Below are 27,565 nucleotides of genomic sequence, written 5' to 3'. Positions count from 1 at the left end.
CCACTGCATCCGTCCCAAGCTGCACACACTGCATGCTTACCACTGCATCCGTCCCAAGCTGCACACACTGCATGCTTACCACTGCATCCGTCCAAAGCTGCACACACTGCAGACTTACCACTGCATCTGTCCCAAGCTGCACACACTGCATACTTACCACTGCATCTGTCCAAAGCTAAATGGCCTGGAACTTCACAGCTACCATCTTGATAATTTTTTCATGACTTGAGAATTCAGCAAGAAATCATTCATTTATACCTTTGCCACTAAAGTAAGAATGCAGCAGTAAGAAAAAGGCACATTATTCAAGTGTTTCCTAGGTTGTACTTAGATTAAGGTTTCAGATGTCCAGAGGGAAACTGAAAAATCCACATGTAAATATTATTTCCAGAATGTATTCAATCATTGAGCTCACAACAGGCAGGCAGTACTGTTTGTCAGTGAATATAAACACAGTACACAAAAATAAAGGAAGCAATGACCAAAATTAACAACCTCAAACTCCAGCCTTGTCTCACTGCCTCACAGCCTGTGGATCCTGGGTAAGTTATTTGGAGTCTTGGAGTCACAGTTTTACTCCCATGACCCAGGATTAATAACCCCATCTCACAGCTCCTGACTGTAGTGTATGGGACAGAACAACTACTTCACTGCTGTCACTTCTCCTCCTAAAACAGTTAACAAGGATGTGGACTGTGTCTTTATTCTGCAAAGCTGGCTTCCGTTGTGCAGTGTACTTGGTTTTATGAACAGTATAGGTTACTGAGACACAAATTAAAAAAAAAAAAAAAAAAAACCACTCCAGATTTTATTCCCCTCCCAGTCCACCCTCCAACTGTTTCACATCCCATACCTCCTTCCCACCTCCCTGTCTATTCTTACCCCTAAATGAACTTTCAGTTCAAAAGAGTCCTCTGCATGTATGACTTACAACAACATATATAGAAAGCTGTAAATGTGGTCAGGAAAGGCTCTGTAAAGGTGACCACATAACACCGAGTCTTGCTACGTTAAGTAAGACTAGACCCTACGAATTACAAGGGACAGACTTTCAGGTGATCATTGTTTAGGGGAAATAGTAAAGATGCTTCATTAAGACACAGCTTATTTCATGGTTAACAGGTTGTCCAGGACCCTTCAGACTCCAAAATGGATATTCATATTCTTAGGCAGTATGAAGCCTGAAGAATAAATTCTGATAGCTTTGAGTGACCCACATAATCAGAAGAATATCTTAAGAAGAAAATAATTGGCAGTATATGTGAACCAAGAACTAGACTAGAAAAGGACTAACCCTGAAGCCCCACTGTAAGGCTGGCATGCTTTGAATGTGTGTATTATGCACAAGAAATATGAGTACATCGCTGCTCTTCAGAAGCTTACAGTTATGTAGGCATGCAAAAGAAACCATACTGACCGACCAATTGCATGTGTGTTATAACAGACACATGTGACGGGACCACAGGAACATTTGTGAAGAATTTACTAATACTTTGGACAAACTGGGAGAGATTTCTTAGGAAACCAGAAATTGCACTAAATTTGAAAGATGGATTTCCAGCCATGAGAGAGGAAGGAAGGGTGTCCTGAAGTCTGTCCCCTCCTGAACAAAGCATGGCTATTGGCATGTTGGTGCCGCGCCTTTAGCTAGTCTCCGAACTGGCGGGCTCCTTCTCATCCAGAACCACAGCCTCAACCCGGATTCCTAATCATTTTAATGAAAACATTTATGTTGTCATCGGTATTATAATGCTTTCTTACCTTTTTATTTTCTAATTATATTCATTGGTCTATTTCGTGTACGTATGTGCTCTTTCCCTGGCACACATGGAAATGAGAGGACAGCTGTGGGAGTTAGTTCTTTTCCTACACAGCAAGGGTCCTGAGTATGGAGCTCAAGTCGGGCACCAGAAGGGCCTTTACACAGTGAGCCCTCTGGCTGGCCTTTGCATTTTCTTTCATACTATTAAATCCAATAAGGAAATAATTGTGGTGGTTTTTCTCCTTATTCTGTTTTGGTGGTGCAGCATATTCAAACTACTAAATCACAGGATGGATGAATGAGATGCGTGGGTTAATCCTGGATGGATGCAGATCCGGTGCTTGCCAGTTCTTCACTTTGTCATGTGTGTGCTAATGTCACCATTGGTGCCTTTGATTGTTCATTTATCTGATGTGGCCCTTTGGTTCTCATTGAGAAGTCCAGGTGACAGTAATGAGGTCCATGCCTTCCCTACCTAAGGGCTCCTCTTCTCTTCCTCATGCCCGTGTGTGTAGTCCTCACAAGGCCACTGGAAAATTAAAGCTGGGCTTCGATTCTCACTCTGTAATCTGAGCCTGGCCCTCTCACTCTGCAGCCCTCTAACCTCCCTGCTTAGTAGACCTCTGGTCTGCTTCCCAATAATCGCTCATTCTCTCAGTGGCAGTCACCTCTGTCAGAAGCATATTAGAATTGTCACTGCTCTCATTCCACACAGCAAAGGGAGCATCCCCTCGTATCCTCTGGGCTTAGCCCAGTGTGAATACCGTGTGCTCTAAAACCATCATGGTGCTCTGTCGAGAAAGTTGTTTGCACAGTGGCCTGTGTTAGGTTTTGAGGTTTGTGTCCGTTTCCTAGTCTGTGCGTGGGCTGTCTCCTTCCCGAACAATTGAGCATAAAAACCGTGTCTTCTATTTCTAAGTCAGTCCTTAACACCGTTTATAACATGTAGTATCTCCTCTCTATTAAACAATAACTTTTTAATACTTGGAGAAAAACAGTAAACTATTTGACAGTTCAAATAAAGTTAGCAGTCAAGTTAGGTTTTTCTTTAATATTCATGTATGTGTATATGTGAATGCATATGTGCATATATTTGCCCATATATATATACATGCATCACAGTACATACACAGACACCACAAGACAACTCACTCTTTCCATCATGTAGGTTCTGAGGATCAAACAGAGATCTTTTGTTATTGTTTTTATTGAGCCTCTTCTTGACTTAAACATACCCACTCCCTTCCTGGCCCCTCTCCCTGCTCCTTCCTTCGTGTTATTTTCCACGTGTATCTTTACGTTAGTTGTGTCCTGTCTTATTAGAATGTAAGTCCCGTAAGCAGGAGCTTCTTAGTCTTTTGTCACTGGTGTCGCTGGAGACTTTAGGGTGGTGTGTTTGGGGACATCAGCACATACTTGTTAGGGAAGCTGCTTTGTGAGTGCAGCCTGAGCACACTGTCTCTCTGGGAACTACTGCTTTCCTACTTGGAGGGCCAGAGCACTCCTCAGGCTTTGGCAGGCTTATTTTCACATTTACAGAGTGATTTCTTAGAGCTCAGCATGAAGTGTGGTTCAGACAATCATAAGGCACTTCTACAGTAGGCTTTGCAGGTTCACAGGTTTACAAGAGCAGATACCGAGCTCTGCTTTGTATTGAGCCTGTACATAGGAGACGACCCTGGTTTCTACACTCAGAGAGCTGGGAATGGAGAGAGAAATTCTGTAGTGGGGCTAGCACAGTCATACATAGGCTCTCCCCAACCCAGGCGAGCTAGCAGTGTAAGTGGTGGGAAAGACTTTCAGGGATCATTGTCAACTGTTTTGGAATATGAGGAACACGTGGTCATTAAGAAGGTGATCCTAAGGAAGTGTGGATCCCAGCCCTTTCCAAGCTAACAGAACAAGCAGTAACTACAACCAACCAGCCCTGCTTCTCAGACAGATGTAGTCTCATCTGTGCTCATTGAGCATAGACAAGGAAGAGATTGGTACCATTTGACAGGCAAGGCATGGTGGCAAACACCTTTAGTCTTTGCACTTGAGAAACAGATGCAGGTGGATCTCTGTGAGTTCAAGGCCACCTTGGTTTACCTGACAGCCAGAATTATACAATAGGAGGACCAGAGGGGGGGAGGAGGGGGAGGAGGGAGATTATTGTACTGTGTTTAGCAACATTGGCCTTGGGTGGATTAGCACTAGCACCATCTTACAGAACTAATGAATGATTTAGTGCCAGGAAGATGATACATTACTAGCAGCCCAAAGCTTTTATACAGGGTAACTGCCCAGATATTTCTTGTAACTCCAGTGATAGCAAAGTGAAGAAGTCAACAACTTATTTAAAAATAAATAAATAAATAAATAAATAAAACAAGTGTGAGTAATCTTGAAGGTGGGGTAGATCTGTAACATTTACTGTTACTGTTTGTGCTTTTGTGTTTTTTTAATCTTTCATAATAAAAGTTGCCTTCTCAGAAGCCCCAATAATAATGACTCAAATATATTATTTCTCTTTAGCTAAATTTATTTTTCTTCCCTATAATATTAAGCATAATTCTTTAAGCATATTACTTACATGATATTTAAAAGTATATCTTTCATTTATGCATAATACCAGGAATAAAACAATTTAACTTATGGGGAAAAAAATAAGTTCAAACTTTGTGGCTACCTCACAAATGTACCTGTATAGTTAAATAGGGTAACTAATACAGTTGCCATTATGCATCAAGCAGAAGAAATGTGGGCTTCTGTTTGCTTGCTTACTTGCCTTAAACCGCCATTAGTCTCAGCGGTATGGCTTTTGTTTTGTTCTTATCCGTGGGATGCTGCCAAGGACTTGTGCATGTTAGGCAGGTGGCCTGCTACTGAGCTACAGTCCAAGGTCTTAGTCCTTTCATTCTTTAATAATGTGTAAAGGTACCCAGCCTATCTCCCAGTTCTCCAGAGAGCTATTGAACGGTGGTATGGAGAACCCGCATGTACTACTCCGATCTTAAAACTCTTGGCAGAACTGATGCAAAACAGGTAAGCAGCCATGACCAGTCCACAGAGCTTGCACCTGCCTGTGCGTACTGTTGTAACTTAGCAGCTGCACAAGGCAGAGATCAGTGAAGCTGAGGGACGGGAGCGTTGAAAGGGAGGGACAAAGGCTTCAGAGGGCTGTAGGCATGCTAGGCTGAGGAGGAGGAAGGGGGTAGTGCACTTCATAGTCAGAAACATTGGGAAATGGAGAGTTGAACAGCTACACCCACTGTCATTTAAAATATCCAGAGTCACAAGATAGAAAGAAAAAGGCAATTACTATTTTTACTATTTTTCTGCTTAGCTACAATTCTGTAAAATTTTAAATGAGGAAGAAATGTGGGCACTGACTGTTCTTCCGGAGGTCTTGAGTTCAATTCCCAGCAACCACATGGTGGCTCACAGCCATCTGTAATGGGATCGGATGCCCTCTTCTCCTGTGTCTGAGGACAGCTACAGTGGACACACATACATGGCGTAAATAAATCTTTTTAAAGCCTGGCCTGCAGCTCGGTTTTACCCTGTGGCTGAGTTGTTGTAGCAATAGCTCAATTAGTTACTCTTAAGTGAGAGATGGAAAAACAGAAATATATTTTCTTTATTTTTTTTGAAAGCTCTTAGGATTCTTGTTTTTGTTTTTTAAGTTTTCTCATGGGTACCTTAAATATTCTGAGAATATGGGCTTTGTATTTAATATTAGAAGCATGGATTGTTTGTTATTGGATATTGACATTTAGATATAGATAGATAGATAGATAGATAGATAAGAAATTACCAAAAAAAAGCATTTAATACTAAAAGAAAAAATAGTATGCTATGTTATAAAGCATTTTGTGTCTGCCATAGCAGATAATTAATTATACATGGCACAAATGATTAAATTATTGCCATATAAAAATTTGTATTTCATCAAATGGTATATATAAATTTCTCTAGAACTAGTGTAAATTATATATTTGCATTTTTCTAATCAGAGATATCATACCTAATAATAAATTAATTTTGAAAAGCAGCAGTTGGTTTTTTGTTGTTTTGTTCCAAAATTGTTTAAAGACATTCCATTGTATCTTGACAGCATGGCTGCAGGGCATGCCCCGAGCCAGCCAAGGCCAGAGAGGAGGCTAAAAGCCTTCATGACAGGAGAATGGCTTGTCCGGCCCTTCCTCTGGTCAGATTGTTCTCCACCTGTGGGGAGTCAGGAGAACTGATTTTCTCAGAACTTACAGAGCTTCTTTCTCTTTAGCTCAACTGTGTACAATGAACAGGGATCTGGAATTATGGAGTATGTTTGAAATGTATTCCATTTGTGAGGTGACCCAGTACACACTTGTGCATTACTAAAAGTCCTTGCATCTCCTGTCACTCTGGAATTTGTTTTAAAGATATGACTCACACTGCGGGACTTGGGAAGTTTGTAACAGTTGTTGTTTTTAACTAATTATCCATCAGTCACTTCTCCATGGAAGGAGAAAAGGTAGAAAATCTGTGATGTAAAATGTCAGGATATTATTTTAATAAATAAAAAAATGAGCCCTTAGATCAACAAATAGTAAAGAAATTATTGTACATATTTTATCAGTAGCTTTTCAATTGGAGTGGCTCTTTAAAGAATAATTTTTTTCTTAAATCTTTTTATTATTTAAATGTATTTTATAAATCAAACATTAATAATATTGAGTATTTTGAGAATCAAATAATACATAAAAAATTTGTTCAGCTTTTATATTCATACCCTTTCATACCCTAAAAATATCACTAACGAAAATTTAATACTATGCATAACTGAGGATCCTATATCTAATGTTGAACACTAAATTGTTTCAAAACACACAAAATATTCTTTGGGAGTTAAGCATAGTAAAAAAGCATGAAATGTTAAAAATGAATCATTAAGAAATACATTCAAGGGTACTGGTGAGATGGCTCAGCAGGCAAGAGCACCCGACTGCTCTTCCAAAGGTGCAGAGTTCAAATCCCAGCAACCACATGGTGACTCACAACCATCCTTAACGAGATCTGACACCCTCTTCTGGAGTGTCTGAAGTCAGCTACAGTGTATTTACATATAATAAATAAATAAACCTTTTAAAAAAAAAAACCTTTAAAATAAAGAATGGTGATCAGGGACATGGCCCAGTGCTTATAGGCACTGGTTGTTTAAAAAGAAAAAAAAAGAAAGAAAGAAAGAAAGAAAGAAAGAAAGAAAGAAAGAAAGAAAGAAAGAAAGAAAGAAAGAAAAACAAAGATATTCAAGGCCGGGCGTGGTGGCGCATGCCTTTAATCCCAGCACTTGGGAGGCAGAGGCAGGCGGATTTCTGAGTTCAAGGCCAGCCTGGTCTACAGAATGAGTTCCAGGACAGCCAGAGCTATACAGAGAAACCCTGACTCAAAAAAACAAACAAACAAAAAAAAAAGAAATATATTCAAAAGCCCTTATATGATACCACCTAACATAATGAGTATTTAAAACATATATCTGTGTACATTGTCTAACAGTTTACTTAAAAAATATTATTAGTGTTTCTAGGAGAGAAACTTTTTTTTCTTTTTTTTATTATAATTTTCTTTATTTACATTTCAAATGCTATCCCAAAAGTTCCCTATACCCCACCCCCACCCCTTCTCCCCTACCCACCCACTCCCACTTCTTGGCCTCAGCCTTCCCCTGTGCTGGGTCATATAAAGTTTGCAAGACCAAGGGGCCTCTCTTCCCAATGATGGCCGATTAGGGAGAGAAACTATTTTATCAGTAAGTATATTTTAAAAATTTTAAAATAGCAAAAACTCTGAAGTTAAACATTAAGAAGATGCTAATTTCAAGCACAGTGAGAAAAATTATCAATAATATTTCCATGATGGTTATACAACATGATTTTTATATTTTCAACTGTTAATATTAAAAAAACTGAGTAATTATTTTAAGATATATTTCATTGTAATGTCTCCTTTTTCATTGCTGATTTTATTAATTTGGATGCTGTCTCTGTGCCCTCTGGTTAGTCTGGCTTTATCTGTCCTGTTGATTTTCTCAAAGAACCAGCTCCTGGTTTTGTTGATTCTTTGTATAGTTTTTTGGGTTTTGTTTGTTTTGTTTTTTTTTTTTAATTTGGTTGATTTCAGCCCTGAGTTTGATTATTTCCTGCCACCCACTCCTCTTGGGTGTATTTGCTTCTTTTTGTTCTAGATCTTTCTGGTGTGCTGTCAAGCTGCTGATGTAAGCTCTCTCCAGTTTCTTTTTGGAGGCACTCAGAGCTGTGAGTTTTCCTCTTAGTACTGCTTTCATTGTTTCCCATAAGTTTTGGTTGATGTGTCTTCATTTTCATTAAATTCTAAAAAGCCTTTAATTTTTTTCTTTATTTCTTCCTTTACCAAGTTATCATTGAGTACAGCGTTGTTCAGCTTCCATGTGTATGTGTGCTTTCCATTGTATTTGTTGGTATTTAAGACCCGTCTTAGTCCGTGGTGATCTGGTAGGGTGCCTGGGATGGTTTCCGTCTTCTGGTATCTGCTGAGGCCTGTTTTGTGACCGATTGTACGGTCAGTTTTGGAAAGGTGCTGTGAGGTGCTGAGAAGAAGGTGTATTCTTTTGCTTTAGGATGAAATGTTCTATAAGTATCTGTTAGATCCATTTGGTTAAAAACTTCCGTTAGTTTCACTGTGTCTCTGTTTAGTTTCTGTTTCTATGATCTGTCCATTGATGAGAGTGGGGTGTTGACATATTATTGCGTGGGGTGCGATGTGTGCTTTGAGCTTTAATAAAGGTTCTTTTATGAATGTGGGTGCCCTTGCATTTGGAGCATAGATGTTCAGAGTTGAGAGTTCATCTTGGTAGATGTTTTTTCCTTTGACCAGTATGAATTGTCCTTCCTTATCATTTTTGATAACTTTTGGTTGAAAGTTGATTTTATTCAATATTAGAATGGCTACTCCAGCTTGTTTCCAGGGACCATTTGCTTAGAAAATTGTTTTCCAACCTTTTACTCTGAGGTAGTGTCTGCCTTTGTCACGGAGGTGTGTTTCCCATATGCAGCAAAATGCTAGATCCCGATTACATATCCAGTTTGTTAGTCTATGTCTTTTGGGGGGAATTGAGTCCCTTGATGTTAAGAGATATTAAGGAAAGGTGATTATTACTTCCTGTTATTTTTGTTGTTAGAGGTGGAATTATGTTTGTGTGGCTATCTTCTTTTGGGTTTGTTGAAGAATTACTTTCTTGCTTTTTCTAGAGTGTAGTTTCCCTACTTGTGTTGGTATTTTCCATCTATTATCCTTTATAAGACTGGATTTGATTATTTCCTGCCTTCTACTCCTCTTGGGTGAATTTGCTTCCTTTAGTTCTAGGGCTTCTAGGTGTTCTGTCTGTTTGCTAGTATGTACTCTCTCTAGTTTCTTTTTGGAGGCACTCAGGGCTATGAGTTTTCCTCTTAGGACTGCCTTCATTGTGTGTTGGGAGGAATTTCTTTTCTGGTCAAGTCTATTTGGAGTTGTGTAGGCTTCTTGTATGTTCATGGGCANCTCTTTCTTCAGGTTAGGGAAGTTTTCTTCTATAATTTTGTTGAAGATGTTTACTGACCCTTTAAATTGGGAATCTTCTCCCTCTTCTATACCTATTATCCTTAGGTTTAGTCTTCTCATTGTGTCCTTGAATTCCTGGATGTTTGGGGTTAGGAGCTTTTTGCTTTTTGCGTTTCCTTTGACTGTTGTGTCAATGTTTTCTATGGTATCTTCTGCACCTGAGATTCTCTCTTCTATCTCTTGTATTCTGTTGGTGATGCTTGCATCTATGACTCCTGATCCCTTTCCTAGGTTTTCTAACTCCAGGGTTGTCTCCCTTTGTGATTTTTTTATTGTTTCTAGTTCCATTTTTAGATCTTGGATGGATTTGTTCATTTCCTTTGCCTGTTTGATTGTGTTTTGCTTAATTCTTTAAGGGAATTTTGTGTTTCCTCTTTAAGGGCTTCTAGCTATTTACCTGTGTTTTCCTGTATTTCTTTTTTTTTTTCCTTAGATATTTTCTTCATTTACAGTTCAAATGCTATCCCCAAAGCCTCCTATACCTTCCCCCGCCCTGCTCCCCAACCCACCCACTCCCGCTTCCTGGCCCTGGCATTCCCCTGTACTGGGGCATATGATCTTTAAGGGAGTTATTTATGTCCTTCTTCCGCCACTATCATGAGAAGTGATTTTAGATCTGAATCTTGCTTTTTCTGAGTGATGGTATAGCTAGGACTTGCTGTGGTGGAGGAATTGGGTTCGGATGATGCCAAGTAACTTTGTTTTCTGTTGCTTATGTTCTTATGCTTGCCTCCAGCTATCTGGTTATCTCTAGTGCTACCTGTCCTCTCTGTCTCTGACTGGAGCCTGTCCCTCCTGTGATCCTGGTTATGTCAGAACTCCTCAGAGTTCAGCTGTCTCTGGAATCCTGTGATTCTGGGATCCTGTGATCCTGAGATCCTGGGTGTGTCTGAGCTCCTGGGAGTCAAGCTGCCTCTGGGACCCTGAGATCCTGGTCTAACCAAGGTCCTGGGATCCTGGGTGTGTTAGAGCGCCTGGGAGCTTCTTCTGGATGTCGTGGGACTGTCTGTGGAATTTGCACCCAAGGTCTGCTTAGGGCACTAGCCCAGACAGGGAGGAACCCATGCCACTGGTCAGGCAGAGTTCCTGGGTGCCCAAGTCCTGCTGGTCCCAGTTACTTCTGGTATTGGGGCAGGTGTTGTGTTCTCCTCACCTCCTTGGATCCTATGATCCTCAAGAATAATTGGTACTGAATGAAATTCTTATAAATGAAATTGCTAGACATGCTGATACTTGGTTTCTTTATCTGCAGAAATACAGTAAATTTTGCTATATTTCTTAGGTCTCAGCGTTTGAATTTTGATGTATCCTCTCCTAATGGAATTCTTCTCTTCAGAGAAGCCAGCAAAATGATTTGCACCTACGGTAAATACCTTTCCCACATTGGTCTCTGCAGCATAACTTGCCAACTTCTGGAAGGAAAGACGTTAAAGTTTTGTTCATTTGAACCTTCATGTCTCTATGGATTGATGCAGTGGATAATAGTGCAGAAAGCAGAACCCTTTCCTGAACAGCATCAGGCAAGAGAGGGAGGGACATACTGGCCAATCTGATATAATTTTGGGGGGATAAAATCGCTGTATCTGTAGTAAAGAATACGGTAGATAGGCTTTTTAAAGTTACAGTATATTGAGAATTGTCATATTTGTATCAAGAAGTTTCTGGTCTTGAGTCTGTGAATGCTTAGACAGCTTTGTCAGGAAATACCCTCACGAAAGGCAAGGAAAGCTTTATTGCAAGGTATGTTTGGGTTCTGTACCTCTAGAAGCAGTGTTCCCAAGTCAAGATTGTTCTAATGGCTCATGGTTGAATTTTTATAATTTGACAGTTTGCACCTAGGAATTACCGTTATGCCTAACACTTGCCAATTAAGACAACTTTATTAATAACATTATCTGAGTTATAAGCATTTGTTTCTTTTGTTATTTAGTAATTTCATACATGTATATATATTGTGGTTAGTCTCTTTCCCAGAGCCTCTTTGTTTCCCTGATAACCCCTTCCTTATGGTTCTCTGACTGGTATTTGTTTCTGTTCTGCTTTGTGTCCTGTAGAATCTGGGTGATGCTGGGTCTGGAACCAAGCTTCAGAGCTGGGCAGGCCCACTGGTGGGGACAAACTGGGCACTGCCTCCCTGCTCCCAGGTCCAGTCAGTTTCCAATAGGCGGCAGGGCTCGCTCCATAAGCCCCTTCCCCATCCATCTGTGGTCATGAGGATAGAGCAGACACAAACCCTCTAGTCTAGTTTAGCGTGATGTGACTGAGGCCAGTATTGAGCAAGGTTCCTATGTGGTACATTTGTTGTAGATGTTGTCTTGCATCCCATCTTCTTTTCCTTTTTAGTTTTGTGTGTTTCTTTTTTTTTTTAAGATTTATTTATTTATTATATATAAGTACACTGTAGCTGTCTTCAGACACACCAGAAGAGGGCATCAAATTTCATTACAGATGGTTGTGAGTCACCATGTGGTTGCTGGGATTTAAACTCTGGACCTCTGGAAGAGCAGTCAGTGCTCTTAGCCCCTGAGCCATCTCTCCAGCCTCGTGTGTTTCATTTTTGAATTTCATCAGTAGCCAACTCTGAAGTGTACTTCATCTCCGAAAGCTAGTGATGTTCATCTGCCCCGAGTATGAGAGACGAATTTTACAGAATGCTGTCAAGCTTCCTTTTTGTAGTTCTGTATGAGTGTGTGCATGTGTAAGCACCTATAGCTTTTAAAACATGAAAGTATATTTAAAAGTACATAAAATAGGCATTTTAACTATTATTGTATTTCAGAGCACAGCCTGATATTCTGAGCTATCTCTTTTGTAAGCTTCTATTTAAAAATGCTTCTTTTTAATTTTACATTTGAATTTGAGCTTGCAAATGTGTATTTTGCTTTCATGTGTGTATACATACCATATGCATACCTACTCTCTGAGGAGGCCAGAAGAGGGCATCAGATCTCCTGGAGCTGCAGTTAAAACCAGTTACTAGCTGGGACAAAACTCCTCTAAAAAAGTAGTGACGCACTTATTCACTGAGCTGTTACTCTAGCCTTTTTCCCTCCAGAGGAAACATCGTCATCACTGTGAAGCAGTGTATATATAGGCGTTACCTGGTAACTGGCAGGGCTTGCACTAGGAACGTGTTGGGCTCCTTCTCCTGGTGCTTTGGATATTACTCACCGCTGCAGTGGGTTCCTGAAAGTGGCCACCTCAGCCCATCCTCTTGGGTGCAGCTGGATTTTCATTGTAGAATGTAACTCTGCCTAGTGACAGCAAGAGGAATCCTACATACACTGTCAACCCTGAGATCTTAAAAGCTCTCTAGTGTTCAACACAGTGGTCAGGCACAGAAGGCATTGCTGTAAAACATGAGAAACATAACAGTGTGAAGATTGCATTGGAGTAGGAGAAGAGAGGAAAGGCGGGAAGCCTTGAAAGCTCTCAGGCTGAAGCAGGTCTCACATAGCCCAGGCTGGCTTCAGTGCCTTCATGTGCGGAGGCTTGAGCTTCTTTTCTCCTGCATCTACATCCAAGTACTGCTGAAAAGAAACTCAGGAATGGACCTTGTTGCTTAGAAGAAAGGCTGAGAGATTAGAGTCAGGATCTGCTTCTCAGTTTAGAGTAATAGTTTAAGTAGTTTCTGGTTTTAGCGGCTGTTGTGTGCTTCCTCCTGTAGTAAGTCATTTGTCATATATTCCACAAGCAATACCTCAGGGCAGGTATTGCTAGTTCATGACCTTGGTTAAGTTGCTTCAGTTTCTTCTTAAATGGAGAGAATAATACATAGCTTATGAGGTGGTTATAAAGAATTCACTCATACTGTCCTGAAAGGCCTTAGAGCAGTTAGCCAGGCTAGCTATTGTGATTACTGTGACAAGAACTTGACATTGAAGTTGTTGGCATAAAGAAGCTTACCAGGTATTAGGTAGCTAGCAGTTTGTGGGGTTGGAAGTCAGTGTGACTGTAGGTGGTGACTTTTCCAAATCCCTTTACTGCTCCTTAAGAACTAGGACGTTTATGACAAGCACTTGTGTTTTGGTGATTTTTGTCCCAAAGCTTGGAGAGAAACCAAAGTACAAGTAGGAAACTATCCTTCAACTGTGTTACTACTGGCTTTAACACGTGCATTTCACGTGAACTAATAGAAGACTCTCCCTGTCTCTGTGGATCCCATACTGGCTTCCACCAGCCTTCTGAGGCCTGGCATGGTTTTTTACCATGCTTTTCCTCTGGAGAGTCTGGAATGCTCATTGGAGGGAGATTGTGTTGGAACTCGTTAGAGGGCTGCCATCTAGGAATCTGGAAGGTGAAAGAGTTAACAGTAGAGACTAAGCATAGCTTGAAATATTTTTTTTGAGTTATCCAAGGTGAAGGACGGAATCCTAAAGGACCAGAATATTCTGCAGTCCCTCTGTCCCCATCCTCTCTGAGCTTCCTGTAGCTCCCCTCTTCTAGACAGTGTTTGGAGAGTCAGGGAAGGCTCAGTTCTTAATGCACCTGATTTATTGTGTAGTTTGAGGACTGTCTCTTCTTCACTGCTCTGTGAGACTGGCAGAAAAATAATACTTTTGATATGCTGTTTTATTTATCTACATTCTGTCATGATATACTTTGATGTAAGTTTTTAATTTTGCTTTGGCTCTCAGCTGCTCTTGCCGTTACAGCTCAGGGTCAGCACTGAGGTTAGCCACAGTAGCACAAAACAATTTCCTGTTTGTACAGCCCAGGTAACATTTGGATGAGGATTAAATTTTACCACATTTTCTACTAGCCCTAGCCTATTATTTCTAATGAGTTTTAAATTGCTTCAAGAACATGTATTTCAAAACTTAGTGCGATGATCCTTCAGCCTGAGCAACTTAATAAAAGAAAGTTCTTCTCTAAATTTTTGGTTAAAATGTTGCATGCAGTGTAATAAATGTTATTACTCTGGAAACCTACTTCTCAGTTTTAAGAAGTGGATGTTTTTATGCTCAGTTTGTTTAATCTTTTCTTCCCATTGCCTCTGGGCCCTGGTACCTTCAGTGGCGTGCACCGCTTGAAGAGTGCACAGGAGAAGAGATGCTGCTCATTTTCACAAGGCTGCCTGACGTGGGGGCGCTTGTCGTTTCCCTTTTGTAATGGACTTTAGAAAGCTTGGGCTGTAACAATTTAAATTTTAAAAATAGCTGGAGCAAAATACGATTATTCCATTTACCTCTTGGGCTGAGAGATGGCTCTGCAGAGGACCAGGGTTTCATTCCCACACTAATATGGCCGCTCTAATTGGCCTGTAACTCCAATCCCAAGTAATCCATTCAACTATTCTAGCCTCCAGAGGCACCAGACACACGGGGGGCACAAATGTACATGTAGTCAAAACACTCATACACATGCATAGATAGATGGATAGACAGACAGACAGAATCTCAAATTTTTATTAAAGAATAAAGAATTTACATTTTTGAAGCAACATGTGCTTCTTTAACACTCATAAATTGAGTTTGTAAAGTTTTTTTTGTTTTGTTTTTAAAGATTTATTTATTTTATATATGTGAGTACACTGTAGCTGTACAGATGGTTGTGAGCCTTCATGTGGTTGTTGGGAATTGAATTTTTAGGACCTCTGCTTGCTCTGGTCAGCCCCTCTTACTCCGCCTGCCCAGTCCCTGCTTTCTCTAGCCCAAAGATTCATTTATTATTATACATAAGCACACTGTAGCTGACTTCAGATGCACCAGAAAAAGGTGTCAGATCTCATTATGGGTGGTTGTGAGCCACCATGTATGTGGTTGCTGGGATTTGAACTCTGGACCTTTAGAAGAGCAGTCAGTGCTCTTACCCACTGAGCCATCTTGCCAGCCCATTTGTAAAGTTTTATACAAACAATTGCTACTCCTTATGACCCAGCTAACAAACTAGTGGTTTATTCACTGAGTTTTACAGAGCCCCAGAAGTCTGTGAAAGTCCCACAGAAGTTCTCTGGGGAAAAAAAGAAGGGGGAAGAGGGGACCTGGCCAACTACACAGTTGTACTATTTGTTTGTGAAGGGTATCTCCCATTAAGAATAATTCCTGGAATGCCACATTAGGAGTAGAAGCTTTGGTCATATATTTACATTAAGATGATAACAGGACCGGGCATGGTGGCGCACACCTTTAATCCCAGCACTCGGGAAGCAGAGGCAGGCGGATTTCTGAGTTCGAGGCCAGCCTGGTCTACAAAGTGAGTTCCAGGACAGCCAGGGCTATACAGAGAAACCCTGTCTCAAAAAACCAAAATAATAATAATAATAATAATAATAATAATAATAATAATAATAATAAAGTTGATAACAGGACAATAGATGAAGACTGCATAGGTCCTGAAACACTTAGAGAACTTGTAAGATGCCAGCAGGAAATAATAGTTGTAAGAAACACACAGTCCAGGGCCATGGGCATGGTCTAGGCATTATGGTCGGCATGCACATGGTAAAGGTTCCAAAGAACATGATTATCCCTTGAAGACCCCAAAATCCGTAAAAGCTAATTTACCAAAAGAAAGTCCTTAAAGTCTACTCCATGGTATCCCCGAAACTACAGGGATTAGACTAAACTTCCTTTGCACAAGAACACTAATGACTTCCTTCATCATGCAGCAAATGTTTGTTGCACATGTACTGTGTGATACTGGAACTTATTGAGAAGATAAACACAGAAAAAACAGATTCTTCCCTAAGACAACTTGAGGCCAGCATGCTACGACTATGCTGATGGTGCTCAAGAAACCTGGAAGAGACTTCACATTCAACCTCCAAGGGCAGAGCAGACACATTTCTTCTGAAGGGATAAGAAATGGACCCTGTGAGTGACAGAGGCACGCATAGTCCCCTTAGCACCATTGTCTAGCTCTGGCCTTGCCCCTAGATCTGAAGGAGCCCTGCAGGACCCCAAGAGCATCTTGCCTCTGAATGGAAACCTTCCGGGGCCCCAAAACTAGCCAGTTTGGAGCCCTACCCCACTACCTATCCTAGTTGGCTCCACCTGCCACCCCAGCTGCTCTGTCTCTCACAGTCTGCAGAGACAGGAACTTAGCAGAATTGTCCTCTAAGAGGCTCTACCCAGAAGCTGATGGAAACAGATGCAGAGCCTCACACCCAAACATTAGATAGAGCTTCTTACAGAAGAGTTGGGGGAAAGACTGAGGGACCCATTGAGGACAGAGTCAACTGACCTGGATCCTTGGAAGCTTTCAGAGACTGAATTCACCAACCAAAGAGGGCACACAGGCTGGACCCAAGGCCCCCTGCACATCTGTAACAGATGAGCAGCTTGGTATTCATGCCAGTCCCCCAGATAACTGCAACAGGGGATGTCCCTGAGTCTGTTGCCTGCCTGCCTGTAGATCCTGTTCCTGATCCCCTAAATGGACAGCTTTGTCTGGCCTCAGTGGCAAAGGATGTGCCTAGCCCTGCAGTGATTTCAAGTGGGAGTGGGAGGGCCAACACCCCAAAGGGGGCTCCCCCCTCCTCAAAAGAGAAGGAGGGATGGGGGTGCATGAGGGGATACTGGGAGGAGAGGAGGGGCTGATAATTGAGTTGTAAAGGAAATAAATTTTAAAATACTGCTTAGTTTCAAGAAAGAAAGAATGAGAGAAAGAAAAAGGAAGGGAGAGAAAAAGGAAGAAAGAAAAGAAAAGAGATGAGAGAGAAAAGGAATGAGAGAAAAGAAAAGGAATGAAAGGAAGGAACCCCATGGGACTAGAGAAATGGCTCAATGGTTAGGAGCACATACTGCTCTTCCTGAGAACCGAACTTGGGTTTCCAGCGCCCACATGGGGGAAGTTCACAACTACCTGTAACCCAAGGTCAGCGAGGTCAGCACCCTCTTCTGGCCTCCACAGGCACGGGGCACTCATGTCATATATACAGACAGACATATTTTTTGTTCAAGAATATGTGAGCAGGCTCTCTGCTCCTCCCTTTCCAGAGACAGCAGCATCTTCTTGTGCAGTGCCAGTCTTGTGCCTTAGACAAAAGGGTGAAGGTCGGTGTGAACAGATTTGGCCATATTGGGTACCTGGTTACCAGGGCTGCCATCTTCTCTCCATTTGACAAAGTGGAGATTGTCGCCATCAATGACCCCTTCATTGACCTCAACTATGTGGTTTACATGTTCCAGTATGATTCCACCCATGGCAAATTCAATGGCACAGTCAAGGCCAAGAATGGGAAGCTTGTCATAAATGGGAAGCCCATCACCATCTTCCAGGAGCGAGACCCCACTAACATCAAATGGGGTGATGCCGGTGCTGAGTATGTCGTGGAGTCTACTGGTGTCCTCACCACCATGGAGAAGGCTGAGGCCCACTTGAAGGGTGGGGCCAAAAGGGTCATCATCTCCGCCCCTTCTGCCGATGCCCCCATGTTTGTGATGGGTGTGAACCATGAGAAATATGACAACTCACTCAAGATTGTCAGCATTGCATCCTGCGCCACCAACTGCTTAGCCCCCCTGGCCAAGGTATTCCCTGACTACTTTGGCTTCGTGGAAGGGCTGATGGCCATGGGGCTGCCCAGAACATCATCCCTGCATCCACTGGTGCTGCCAAGGATGTGGGTAAGGTCATCCCAGAGCTGAATGGGAAGCTCACTGGCGTGGCCTTCCCTGTTCCTACCTCCAATGTATCCGTTGTATATCTGACATGCCACCTGGAGAAATCTGCCAAGTATGAAGACATCAAGAAGGTGGTGAAGCATGCATCTGAGGGCCCACTGAAGGGCATCCTGGGCCACACTGAGGACCAGGTTTTCTCCTGCGACTTCAACAGCAACTCCCACTCTTCCACCTTTGATGCTGGGGCTGGCATTGCTCTCAGTGACAACTTTGTCAAGCTCATTTCCTGGTATGACAATGAATATGGCTACAGCAACAGGGTGGTGGACTACATGGCCTCCAAGGAGTAAGAAACCCTGGACCACCCACCCAAGCAAAGACACTGAGAGCAAGAAAGGCCCTCAGTTGCTGAGGAGTCCCTCTCTCAACTCAGCCCCCAACACTGAACATCTCCCTCACAATTTCCATCCCAGACCCCCAAAATAACAGGAGGGGCCTAGGAAGCCCTCCCTACTCTCTTGAATACATACCATCAATAAAATTCGCTGCACCCCCCCCCCCAAATAAAGAATGTGTGGGCAACACAAATTGGACTTGATGAATGGAAGGGAAAAGACACAACGTAGGATCTGGAGGGAATCTAAGGAAGAGGTGAATATGATCCAAAGGCTTTGTGTGAAATTTTCAAAGAACTAATCAAAAGTTTAAAGAACCCTTTTTATTAAAAAAGAAATAGACTGCCAAGCAATGCTGGTGCACACCTTTAATCCCAGAGCTTGGGAGGCAAAGACACAAAGTTCTCTATGAGTTTGAGGCCAGCCTTGTCCACAGAACAAGTTCCAGGAGAGACCGGACTATACAGAGAAACCCTGTCTCAAAATACAAAAGGGAACGGGGAGGGATACAAAACGAGAAAACTCCAATTTGCAAAATTGCTAGAGTCCTAAGTAAAAGTCACAGTGCTGAGAAGTGATGGAGCACTAGTTATATCTTGAAGCTAAATAGAGTCGAGTAGTTGAATGAACAGTGTGTGGAAAGAACATAGTCAAAGAAATTTAGCAAAGCAGCAAGAGAAAGGGATTTGCTGCTAACTAGGATGGACAAACATCGACCAAGTTTGAGATGTTGGTCCCATCCAAGTACAAATGCTGAATGTGCACGTGACGTGTGACTGGAGTCGGAAGGTAGTTCCAGGCTAGAGAAGTATCTGTGAGTTGTTGATTCTTGAGCAGTTTAAAGTTACAAAACTCAGGTGGAGGCACTAGAAGAGAATACAAACATAGAAACCTTAGATTTAAACCCTAGTGTAGGAGGTAAAAGGATGGGGGGGGGGATCTGCATAGAAGAGTACTTGGAACCAGCACTGATGTAAGAGAAATAAGACTGGTAGAACTGAAAGAAGGGAAAGTCAAAGCTTGTTAGTAAGAATGGGAGGAGGGATCCCACCCCATCTCCACATGGACACTCCCACCCCCCACCCCACCTGACCTCTAAACTCCCTGGGGCCTCCAGTCTCTTGAGGGTTAGGTGCTTCATCTCTGAATGAACACAGACCTGGAAGTCCTCTACTGTATGTGTGTTGGGGGCCTCATATCAGCTGGTGTATGCTGCTTGTTTGGTGGTCCAGTGTTTGAGAGATGTTGGGGTTCCAAATTAATTGAGATTGCTGGTCCTCCTACAGGGTTTCTCTCTTCATCTGCTTCTTTCAGCCTTCCCTAATTCAACAACAGAGGTCAGCTGCTTCTGTCCATTGGTTGGGTGCAAATAACTGCATCTGGCTCTTTCAGCTGCTTGTTGGGTCTTTCAGAGGGCAGTCATGATAGGTCCCTTTTGTGAGCATTCCATAGCCTCAGTAACAGTGTCAGGCCTTGGGACCTCCCCTTGAGCTGGATCCCACTTTGGGCCTGCCGCTGGACCTTCTTTTTCTCAGGCTCCTCTCCATTTCTATCCCTGCAATTCTTAAAGACAGAAACAGTTATGGGTCAGAGGTGTGACTGGGATGGCAACCCCATCCCTCACTTGATACCCTGTCTTCCTGCTGGAGGTGGGCTCTATAAGTCCCCTCTCCCTACTGCTGGGCATTTCATCAAAGGTCTCTCACCTCCCAAGTCTCTGGTGCATTCTTGGGGGGGTCCCCCCAACCTCCTTTGCCTGAGGTTGCCTGTTTCCATTCTTTCTGCTGGCCCTCGGGGCTTCAGTTCTTTTCCCTCACCCAATACCAGATCAGGTTCCCCTCTACCCCCGACCCCATCCACATTCCCTCCCAAGTCCCTCCCTCCCTCCCCACTTGTGCTTGCTTTCTTTTCTTTCCCAAGTGGGACTGAGGCATCCTCACTTGGGCACTTCAGCTTGTTGAGCCTTTTGAATTCTGTAGACTGTATCTTGGGTATTCTGTATAGGTTTTTTTCTCTTCCTTTTTGTGGGGGGAGGGGTGGCTAATATCCACTTATTAGTGAGTACATACAGTGCATGTCCTTTTGGGTCTGAGTTACCTCACTCAGGATATTTTCTAGTTCCATCCATTTGCCTGCAAAAGTCAGGATGTCCTCGTTCTCAATAGCTGAGTAATATTCCATTGTGTAAATGAACCACATTTTCTGTATCCATTCTTCTGTCATGAGACATCTAGGTTGCTTCCAGCTTCTGGCTATCACAAATAAGGCTGCTATGAGCATAGTGGAACAGGCGCCCCTGTGGCGTGGTAGGGCATCTTTTGGGTATATTCCCAAGTGTGGTATAGCTGGGTCTTCAGGTAGATCTATTTCCAATTTTCTGAGGAACCTCCAGATTGATTTCCAGAGTGGTTGTACCAGTTTGCAATCCCACCAGCAATGGAGGAGTGTTCCTCTTTCTCCACATTCTCTCCAACATGTGTTGTCACCTGAGGTTTTGATCTTAGCCATTCTGACTGATGTAAGGTGGAATCTCAGGGTAGTTTTAATGTGCATTTCTCTGATCACTAAGGACTTTGAACATTTCTTTAGGTGTTTCTCAGCCATTCAAGATTCCTCAGTTGTGAATTCTTGGNTTAGTTCTATACCCCATTTTTTGATTGGGTTGTTTGGTTTTTTTGTTTTGTTTTGTTTTGTTTTGGTTTTTTGGTGGTTAACTTCTTGAGTTCTTTATATATTTTGAAGACCCAGCAATAAAACCACACACTTACCTTTACTTGATCTTTGACAAAGACACCAAAAATACACAATGGAAAAAAGAAAGCATCTTCAATAAATGGTGCTGGTCTAACTGGCTGTCTGTATGTAGAAGGATGAAAATAGACCCATATTTGTCACCTTATTCAAAGCTCAAGTCCAAGTGCATCAAGGACCTCAACATGAAACCAGATACACTGAATCTAATAGAAGAGAAAGAGGAAAAGAACCTTGAACTCATTGGCATTGGGGGAAATTTCATAAATAGAACTCCAATAGCTCATGCTCTAAGATCAAGAATTAATAAATGGGCCCTTATGAAACTGGAAAGCTTCTGTAAGGCAAAGGACATAGTCGATAAGACAAATCGGCAACCTACTGATTGGGAAAAAAATCTTCACTAACCCTATATCCATTAGAGGGCTAATATCCTGCAATATATTTTGAGTATATTCACCCCTCAGCTCCCATTACCTCCTTCCTATCTCTTCCTACTCAACTTGAAAGTTCATCTTCCCCATTGAGTCCAGTTTTTGTTGCCCGGGTATTCTTGGGAGTGGTTCCTGCCCTGCCCTGCCCTGCCCTGCCCTGCCCTGTGGTCAGCCTACCAGGGACCTTAACACTAAGGGAAATTAATCCTCCCTCTCCCAGAAGCTCTCAAATGCTGTAGCCCCTCAAGCAATGGGGGGATTTGTGCCTGTCTCCCCTCTCTACTGGGATTCTGCTTAACGAGTTATTTTGCCCTCTGTCTCTCTCTTTTTTAAAACGTTTTACTAACCCAGATTTTCCCTCTCCTCTTCAGCATTTGTGTATGAATTTTTGTACACTTCTGTATATGTGTATATTCACGTGTGCACACCTAAACCACAGCACATGTGTGTAAGTCAGGGGGCAACCTAATACCATGCAGTCTCTCCCTCCACTACATGGGATGGATTTCAGGCCCTCAGACTTGGCAGCAAGTGTCCTTAACCACCAAGACATCTCACCACTCCTTACCCTAACATTTACATTGAAGTACATATACTAATCCAAAGAGTATATGTCTCTCATGCATTTCTTCAGGCCTATGTATATATCTGTGTAGTCACCATCCAAATAAAAAATGTGAACTTTCCGTGGTAACCTTGATTGATTTTTTTCCTTGGGTTCTTCATTCTTCCCAAGTAAATGACCTTGTTTATTTATATTTTTTACAATGGATGATTCATTTTGGGTGGAAGTGCTGGAGGAAATTTACCCACTAGCTGCAGGGTGAAATGCTGGTATGTCTCAGAGCCTCATATCACTTTCTTTCTGCTTTTATCCTACTACAGGAAATCAGATCCTGTCTCTTGGAAGTCTCTCCAAAGATGAGATTTATCCAATGAAACTCAAGGGCATCTCCATCTGCTACTCAGCTCTCAAGTCTGCATTGTGTGGAAATTATGTCAGCTTTGGCGTCTTCAAGTTGTATGGGGACAACCATTTTGACAATGTACTCCAGGCCTTTGTCAAAATGCTGCTTTCGGTGTCCCACAGTGACTTGCTGGTAAGCGCTGCTGTGCCACAAGGGTCTTCATGTGAGACGTGAAGTGCCAGCACCACAGGCCTGGAATTGTTGCAGGGAAGCCCAGGGAATCCAAATCCCACTATGTCTCAGGGCAACATACTTTCTCTGGATTTAGCCAACCCTCGGCAGCAATAGTAATGACTCATATAATTCAGCACACAGACTGAAAATGTCAGAGCTGACCCCTGACCATTGGTCATCCAAAGTGCTCCAGCTTCCTCATGAAAAGTAGATGTAGTAGTGTCAGTGGACTGCCTCCAGTTGTGTTCGTGGTTCACAAAGGGAAATACAGAATTGGGTGCAGAGTCCCCTGCCTGTCATTCCACTTTAGCTCAGTGCTGCTTGACCTCCGTATGGCAGATAGTGTTAAACTGAAAGTTGAGCAATCTCATATATTAAATGGTAGTCAGTCATTTACCTTGAGTTAATTGTCTCTGTCCTGTAGGCCACCCTTTTTAAATGAATGAGCTTTAAAAAGTGATCCCTCAGCCCCTTTTTTGCTCTGACATTGATTCTGTGGTGTATGTTAATGACCTTAAACTTTGAAACCTTTCAGAAATGTCTGGGATGCTCGTTGGAAATGTGAATGTCTAGACTCGTCTCAGCAGATCTTCTTTAAAACATTGCTGCCAGTTTATACAGAAGCCATTGTATGTTCAATGTGTTTTCAGTACTTGTTAAAATAACCAAATTCAGCATTGAGACTTCCCACCTGCGCCCACCCAGAGGTTTCATGGCTTAGCTGGCGCACTCGTGTGAGTCATGTTCCTAGACCTTAGTTGAGAAGCCTCCTGCAACAGAGTGAAAAGCACAGAGTCAACACTGTGCCTCAGTGACAGAGATTACAAACTAGAAATTGGAACCCATAAGTTACCATGTTCAGCAGCCTCATTGACAGGATTTTTCACTACAGTTGTGATCCACCATGAGAACCCTTAGAAGTTCTCAGACCCAAGGGTACATGAGACTGGATTTACCATGTATGAAAAGAAATGCTTATTTGAATGCCACACTTCAGAGCTTTTTATTGAGTCTGGAGTGAGGATCAGAAACCACATCTTAGTAAGCATGCTCACGGAGACGTTGTCATCTCAGGAGATGCCTTACTGCTCTGGGTTATACATGCCGTGAGTGTTATGCCTTGATACTGTGTACGTTACATTTGAACTCTCCCAGGTATTTTCTCATCACTTGTCTCTTGTCTTTATGATATGGTAAATATAAATGGTAGTTAGTTTAAAGGGTTGGCCTTGTACAGTATAACAGGCTCAGATGCCATATCCAAGAACTTGACATTTCCTCTGTCTTTGTGTAGCAATACCGGAAGCTGAGCCAGTCTTACTATCCCCTGCTGGAATGTCTCACCCAGGACCACATGAGCTTCATCACCACCTTGGAGCCTCCTGTGCTCCTGTACGTTCTCACATCTCTCTCAGAGGGACTCACCACGCTTGGTAAGGCTCATAGCCAAGACTGTTCTCTATAGGAAAGACTTCACTTCATTCTCTTGTCCTATTAGTGGAAAAGAAATGTTATCAGACCAACTGAAAGGTTATTTTACAAGATATTACTATTACTTGCCAATGGAAAAATACACTTTAATATTTTATTAATTTTTATCAGTTTTGAGATACAGTTTAAATACCATAAAAATCCAAAATGTTCTAATCAATACATACACAATAATGAATCACAACTGTATATAAAGTATTTGTATCATTACAGAAAGCTCAAGTATGTCCTCATCAAATTTATTCTTTACCCTTAACCCTACTCCAAGGAAACTACTATCTTTCCCTTTCTAGAATCTCATATAAGTGAACCCTTTTTTTTTTTTTAAGTGAACCCTTAATAGAGAAAATAGTTTGCATCTTGTTTCTTGCTGCCATGATGATAATGGACTGAACCTTGGAAACTGTAAGCCAGTCCCAATTAAATGTGGTCCTTTACAAGAGTTGCCTTGGTCACGGTGTCTCTTCACAGCTGTGAACCCCTGACTAAGACACCCTCTAGGCCCAGGCAGTGCTGCTTACCAATATGCTCATGGGGGTACATCTACAGAGCTTAAAAACATACCAGTCTAACCCCCAAAACAATAATTGTCTTCCCCAGGAACTGTCAGCTGCTCGTAGCTCATTGTCTTGGGTGGATTTCTTGAGGCTTACTCCAGGCTTTGCTTGAGTTTTGACTGGCTTATTGTGCAGGTAGCCATAGCTGCTGTGAGTTCATGAGTCCAGTGGCCACATCCTATCCAGCAGACAGCCTTTTCCAGCACTCCTTCATATCCTTAATTCCCCTGCCCACTCTTCTGAGATGTTTCCTGGGTTTTAGGGATTGAGGACTTATTACAGATGTCCTGTTTAGGATCGAGCACCCTTAGTCACTCATTCTCAGCATTTAGATCAGTTTTGAACCTCTGCATTAACCACTTCCCCTGGCAAAAAGAAGCTTTTTTTAACCAAAGTTAAGAGTTCAAATCTATGGGTATAAACCTAAGTACCCTGAAGGCTGTTTGACAGGACAACCAGAAAAATCTCTTTATTGTCCTACTGATCTTCATTTGATTATTGGTTGATTCTGGTGAAGGATATTGCTTAGATTTCAGTTACTTGAAGATGCTTTTTGTTCCATTATTGAGTGTAATTTTATTTCATTATTTCATAGAATATACTCAATGATTGGTCGGTCGGTCTCTCTCTCTCAGTTTGGTTTTTGGTTTTTCAAGACAGGGTTTCTCTGTGTAGCCCTGGTTGTCCTGGAACTCACTCAATAGACCAGACTGGCCTGAAACTCAGATCTGGTTACCTCTACCTGAGATTAAAGGTCAGGATTAAAGGTGTACATTATCACTCCCAGTGGATTAATGACTTTCTGATAATCTATATATTCTTACTGGTTAATTGTATAATTTCTTTTTATCTACTTGTTCTATAAATTGGCAAGAGAAAAATACTAAAGTCTAACAAATTATAGCTGTGTCCTAGCTCTCTGTCTCTGGTTCTGTCAGGTTTTAAATTAAATATTCCAAAGCTTCTGTCAGGTGCATAGATATTTGAAATTATGGTATTCTTTTGATGAATTTACCTTAAATTATCACAAAATGACCCTCACAATCTGTGGTAATACTATTTTTTCTGAAAGTTCTGTCTGATAATGCCATGTTTCCTTATTACATGTATTCATTTGGGGGTGAGGTGCATGTGTTCCTGTGGAGATTAGAAGACAGATTGCAGGGCTTGGTTCTTTCACTGCACTGAGGGCCTGAGGGATCAAGCTTGACAGCAAGCATCTTCACTCACAGAGCCATCTCACCACCCAGCCTCCTTTCCTGAGTTATAAAAAGTACCTTTACATTCACTATTGATTATTTATAGAGCACATACATACCTTATTTCTAAAATATCAGAAACTTGATACCTTAAAGCATAAGTTTTATACCTTCTATGTCTGGTATGAGTTAAAGTTGGAATGTCAGCAAGGCCTATTTTCTCCAGCTTTGAAATATTTAATACAAAGGCAGAAGCATTGTAATCTCTCAGAATTCTACAAAGAAAACTCTTGAGTGACTCTCTCTTCCAGTTCTAAGGACACTTGAGTTTACACTCGGTCTCACTTGGATAACAGTACCTAATTCCCCACTGTGAAACCTAATATGTTCACAGTTTCTGGGGTGAGGACTTGGACATTCTGCAGCATACATCTGTGGTTAGACGTGTTTATTAGAGCTGACTTTTTCTGTTTTTAATACAGTATCGGGTGTTTAACTACCCATGTATTGGGGTCTGAATCTGCAGAATCCATGTGTGCTTTCCCACCTGATCTTTGTTCTTACTTTCCTTTCTCTTTCATCTCTCTTAGAGTAAAGCCTTTACTTGTTTTAATTTATTGGGTTTAAGTCAGTAGAATGGGGTTTTTTTTTTTGGTTGGTCTGTTTGGTTCTTTCTCAGACAACTGTGCTTCTCTGTATAGTCCTTTCTGACTGTCTTAGTTAGGGTTTTTAGTCCTGCACAAACATGACCAAGCAGCAAGTTGGGGAGGAAAGGGTTTATTCAGCTTACACTTCCACATCTCAGTTCATCACCGAAGAAAGTCAGGACAGCAGCTCACACAGGGCAGGAACCTGGAGACAGGAGCTGATGCGGAGGCCATGGAGGGATGCTGCTTACTGGCTTGCTTCTCCTGGCTTGCTCAGCTTGCTTTCTTACAGAACCAACCCAGGACTACCATCCCAGGGTACCACCCACAATTGGCCCTCCTACCCTTAATCGCTAATTGAGAAAATGCCGAACAGCTGGATCTCATGGAGGCATTTCCTCAAAGGAGGCTCTTTCTCTGATAACTCCAACTTGTGTCAAGTTGACACAAAGCCAGCTAATACAACTGACCCCTTGTCAACTTGACTCACAAACACATCATCACTATTAAGCCTCAACCCTTACTTTCTTATTCATCCCCACAATCTAATTAACTTTAAGAGTCCCACAGTCTTTACAAATTCTTACATATTAAAATTTCAATCTCGAAGTCCCTTCTGGTCGGTGCCAGCTCCGGGTCACCTTGGGCACGAACTTGGCGGACGGTTCCATGGTCCCCAGAGGACTCTCCACACGATCTTAGGATCACTNATGAGTGGAACACAACATCTGTTCCAAACCAATTGTGATGGGCCTGTGACAGCAGGAGCAAGGACAGGGGAGCCCTGCCTGAACCAGCAGCTCAAGTTCCTTCTGATCGGTGCTGGTCTACCTTGGTTCCGAACACACCAGACAGCCCACGGTCCCCAGAGGAGACACCACTTCCAGGCGCTGTAACACACCCAGGATCTTAGGATTCCATGATCCCAGGATAACAGGAGCTTGGTCACACCAGGATCTCAGGGTCTCAGAAGAAGCTTGACTGCCAAGAACTATGACACACCCAGAATCTCAGGTTCACA

General features: G+C 42.2%; 1 protein-coding gene and 1 pseudogene across 1 annotated transcript in view; both read left to right on the top strand.

Moving 5' to 3' along the window:
- Window positions 1-27,565, top strand: part of LOC110331206 (ran-binding protein 17) — a 117,415-nt gene that overhangs the window by 44,515 nt on the left and 45,335 nt on the right. Inside the window, exons 8-11 of the mRNA XM_029546255.1 lie at window positions 4,682-4,789; window positions 10,644-10,726; window positions 22,394-22,608; window positions 23,945-24,083. Of these exons, the coding sequence (XP_029402115.1) occupies window positions 4,682-4,789; window positions 10,644-10,726; window positions 22,394-22,608; window positions 23,945-24,083 (545 nt within the window). The remainder of the gene's footprint in view (window positions 1-4,681; window positions 4,790-10,643; window positions 10,727-22,393; window positions 22,609-23,944; window positions 24,084-27,565) is intronic.
- LOC110332258 lies at window positions 15,796-18,278 on the top strand (annotated as a pseudogene).

The sequence above is a fragment of the Mus pahari genome, chromosome 14 (genome assembly GCF_900095145.1).
Source record: "Mus pahari chromosome 14, PAHARI_EIJ_v1.1, whole genome shotgun sequence".
Taxonomy (NCBI): domain Eukaryota; kingdom Metazoa; phylum Chordata; class Mammalia; order Rodentia; family Muridae; genus Mus; species Mus pahari.
The sequence above is the reverse complement of the archived record's forward strand: the minus strand, read 5'-3'. Positions and strand labels throughout refer to the sequence as shown.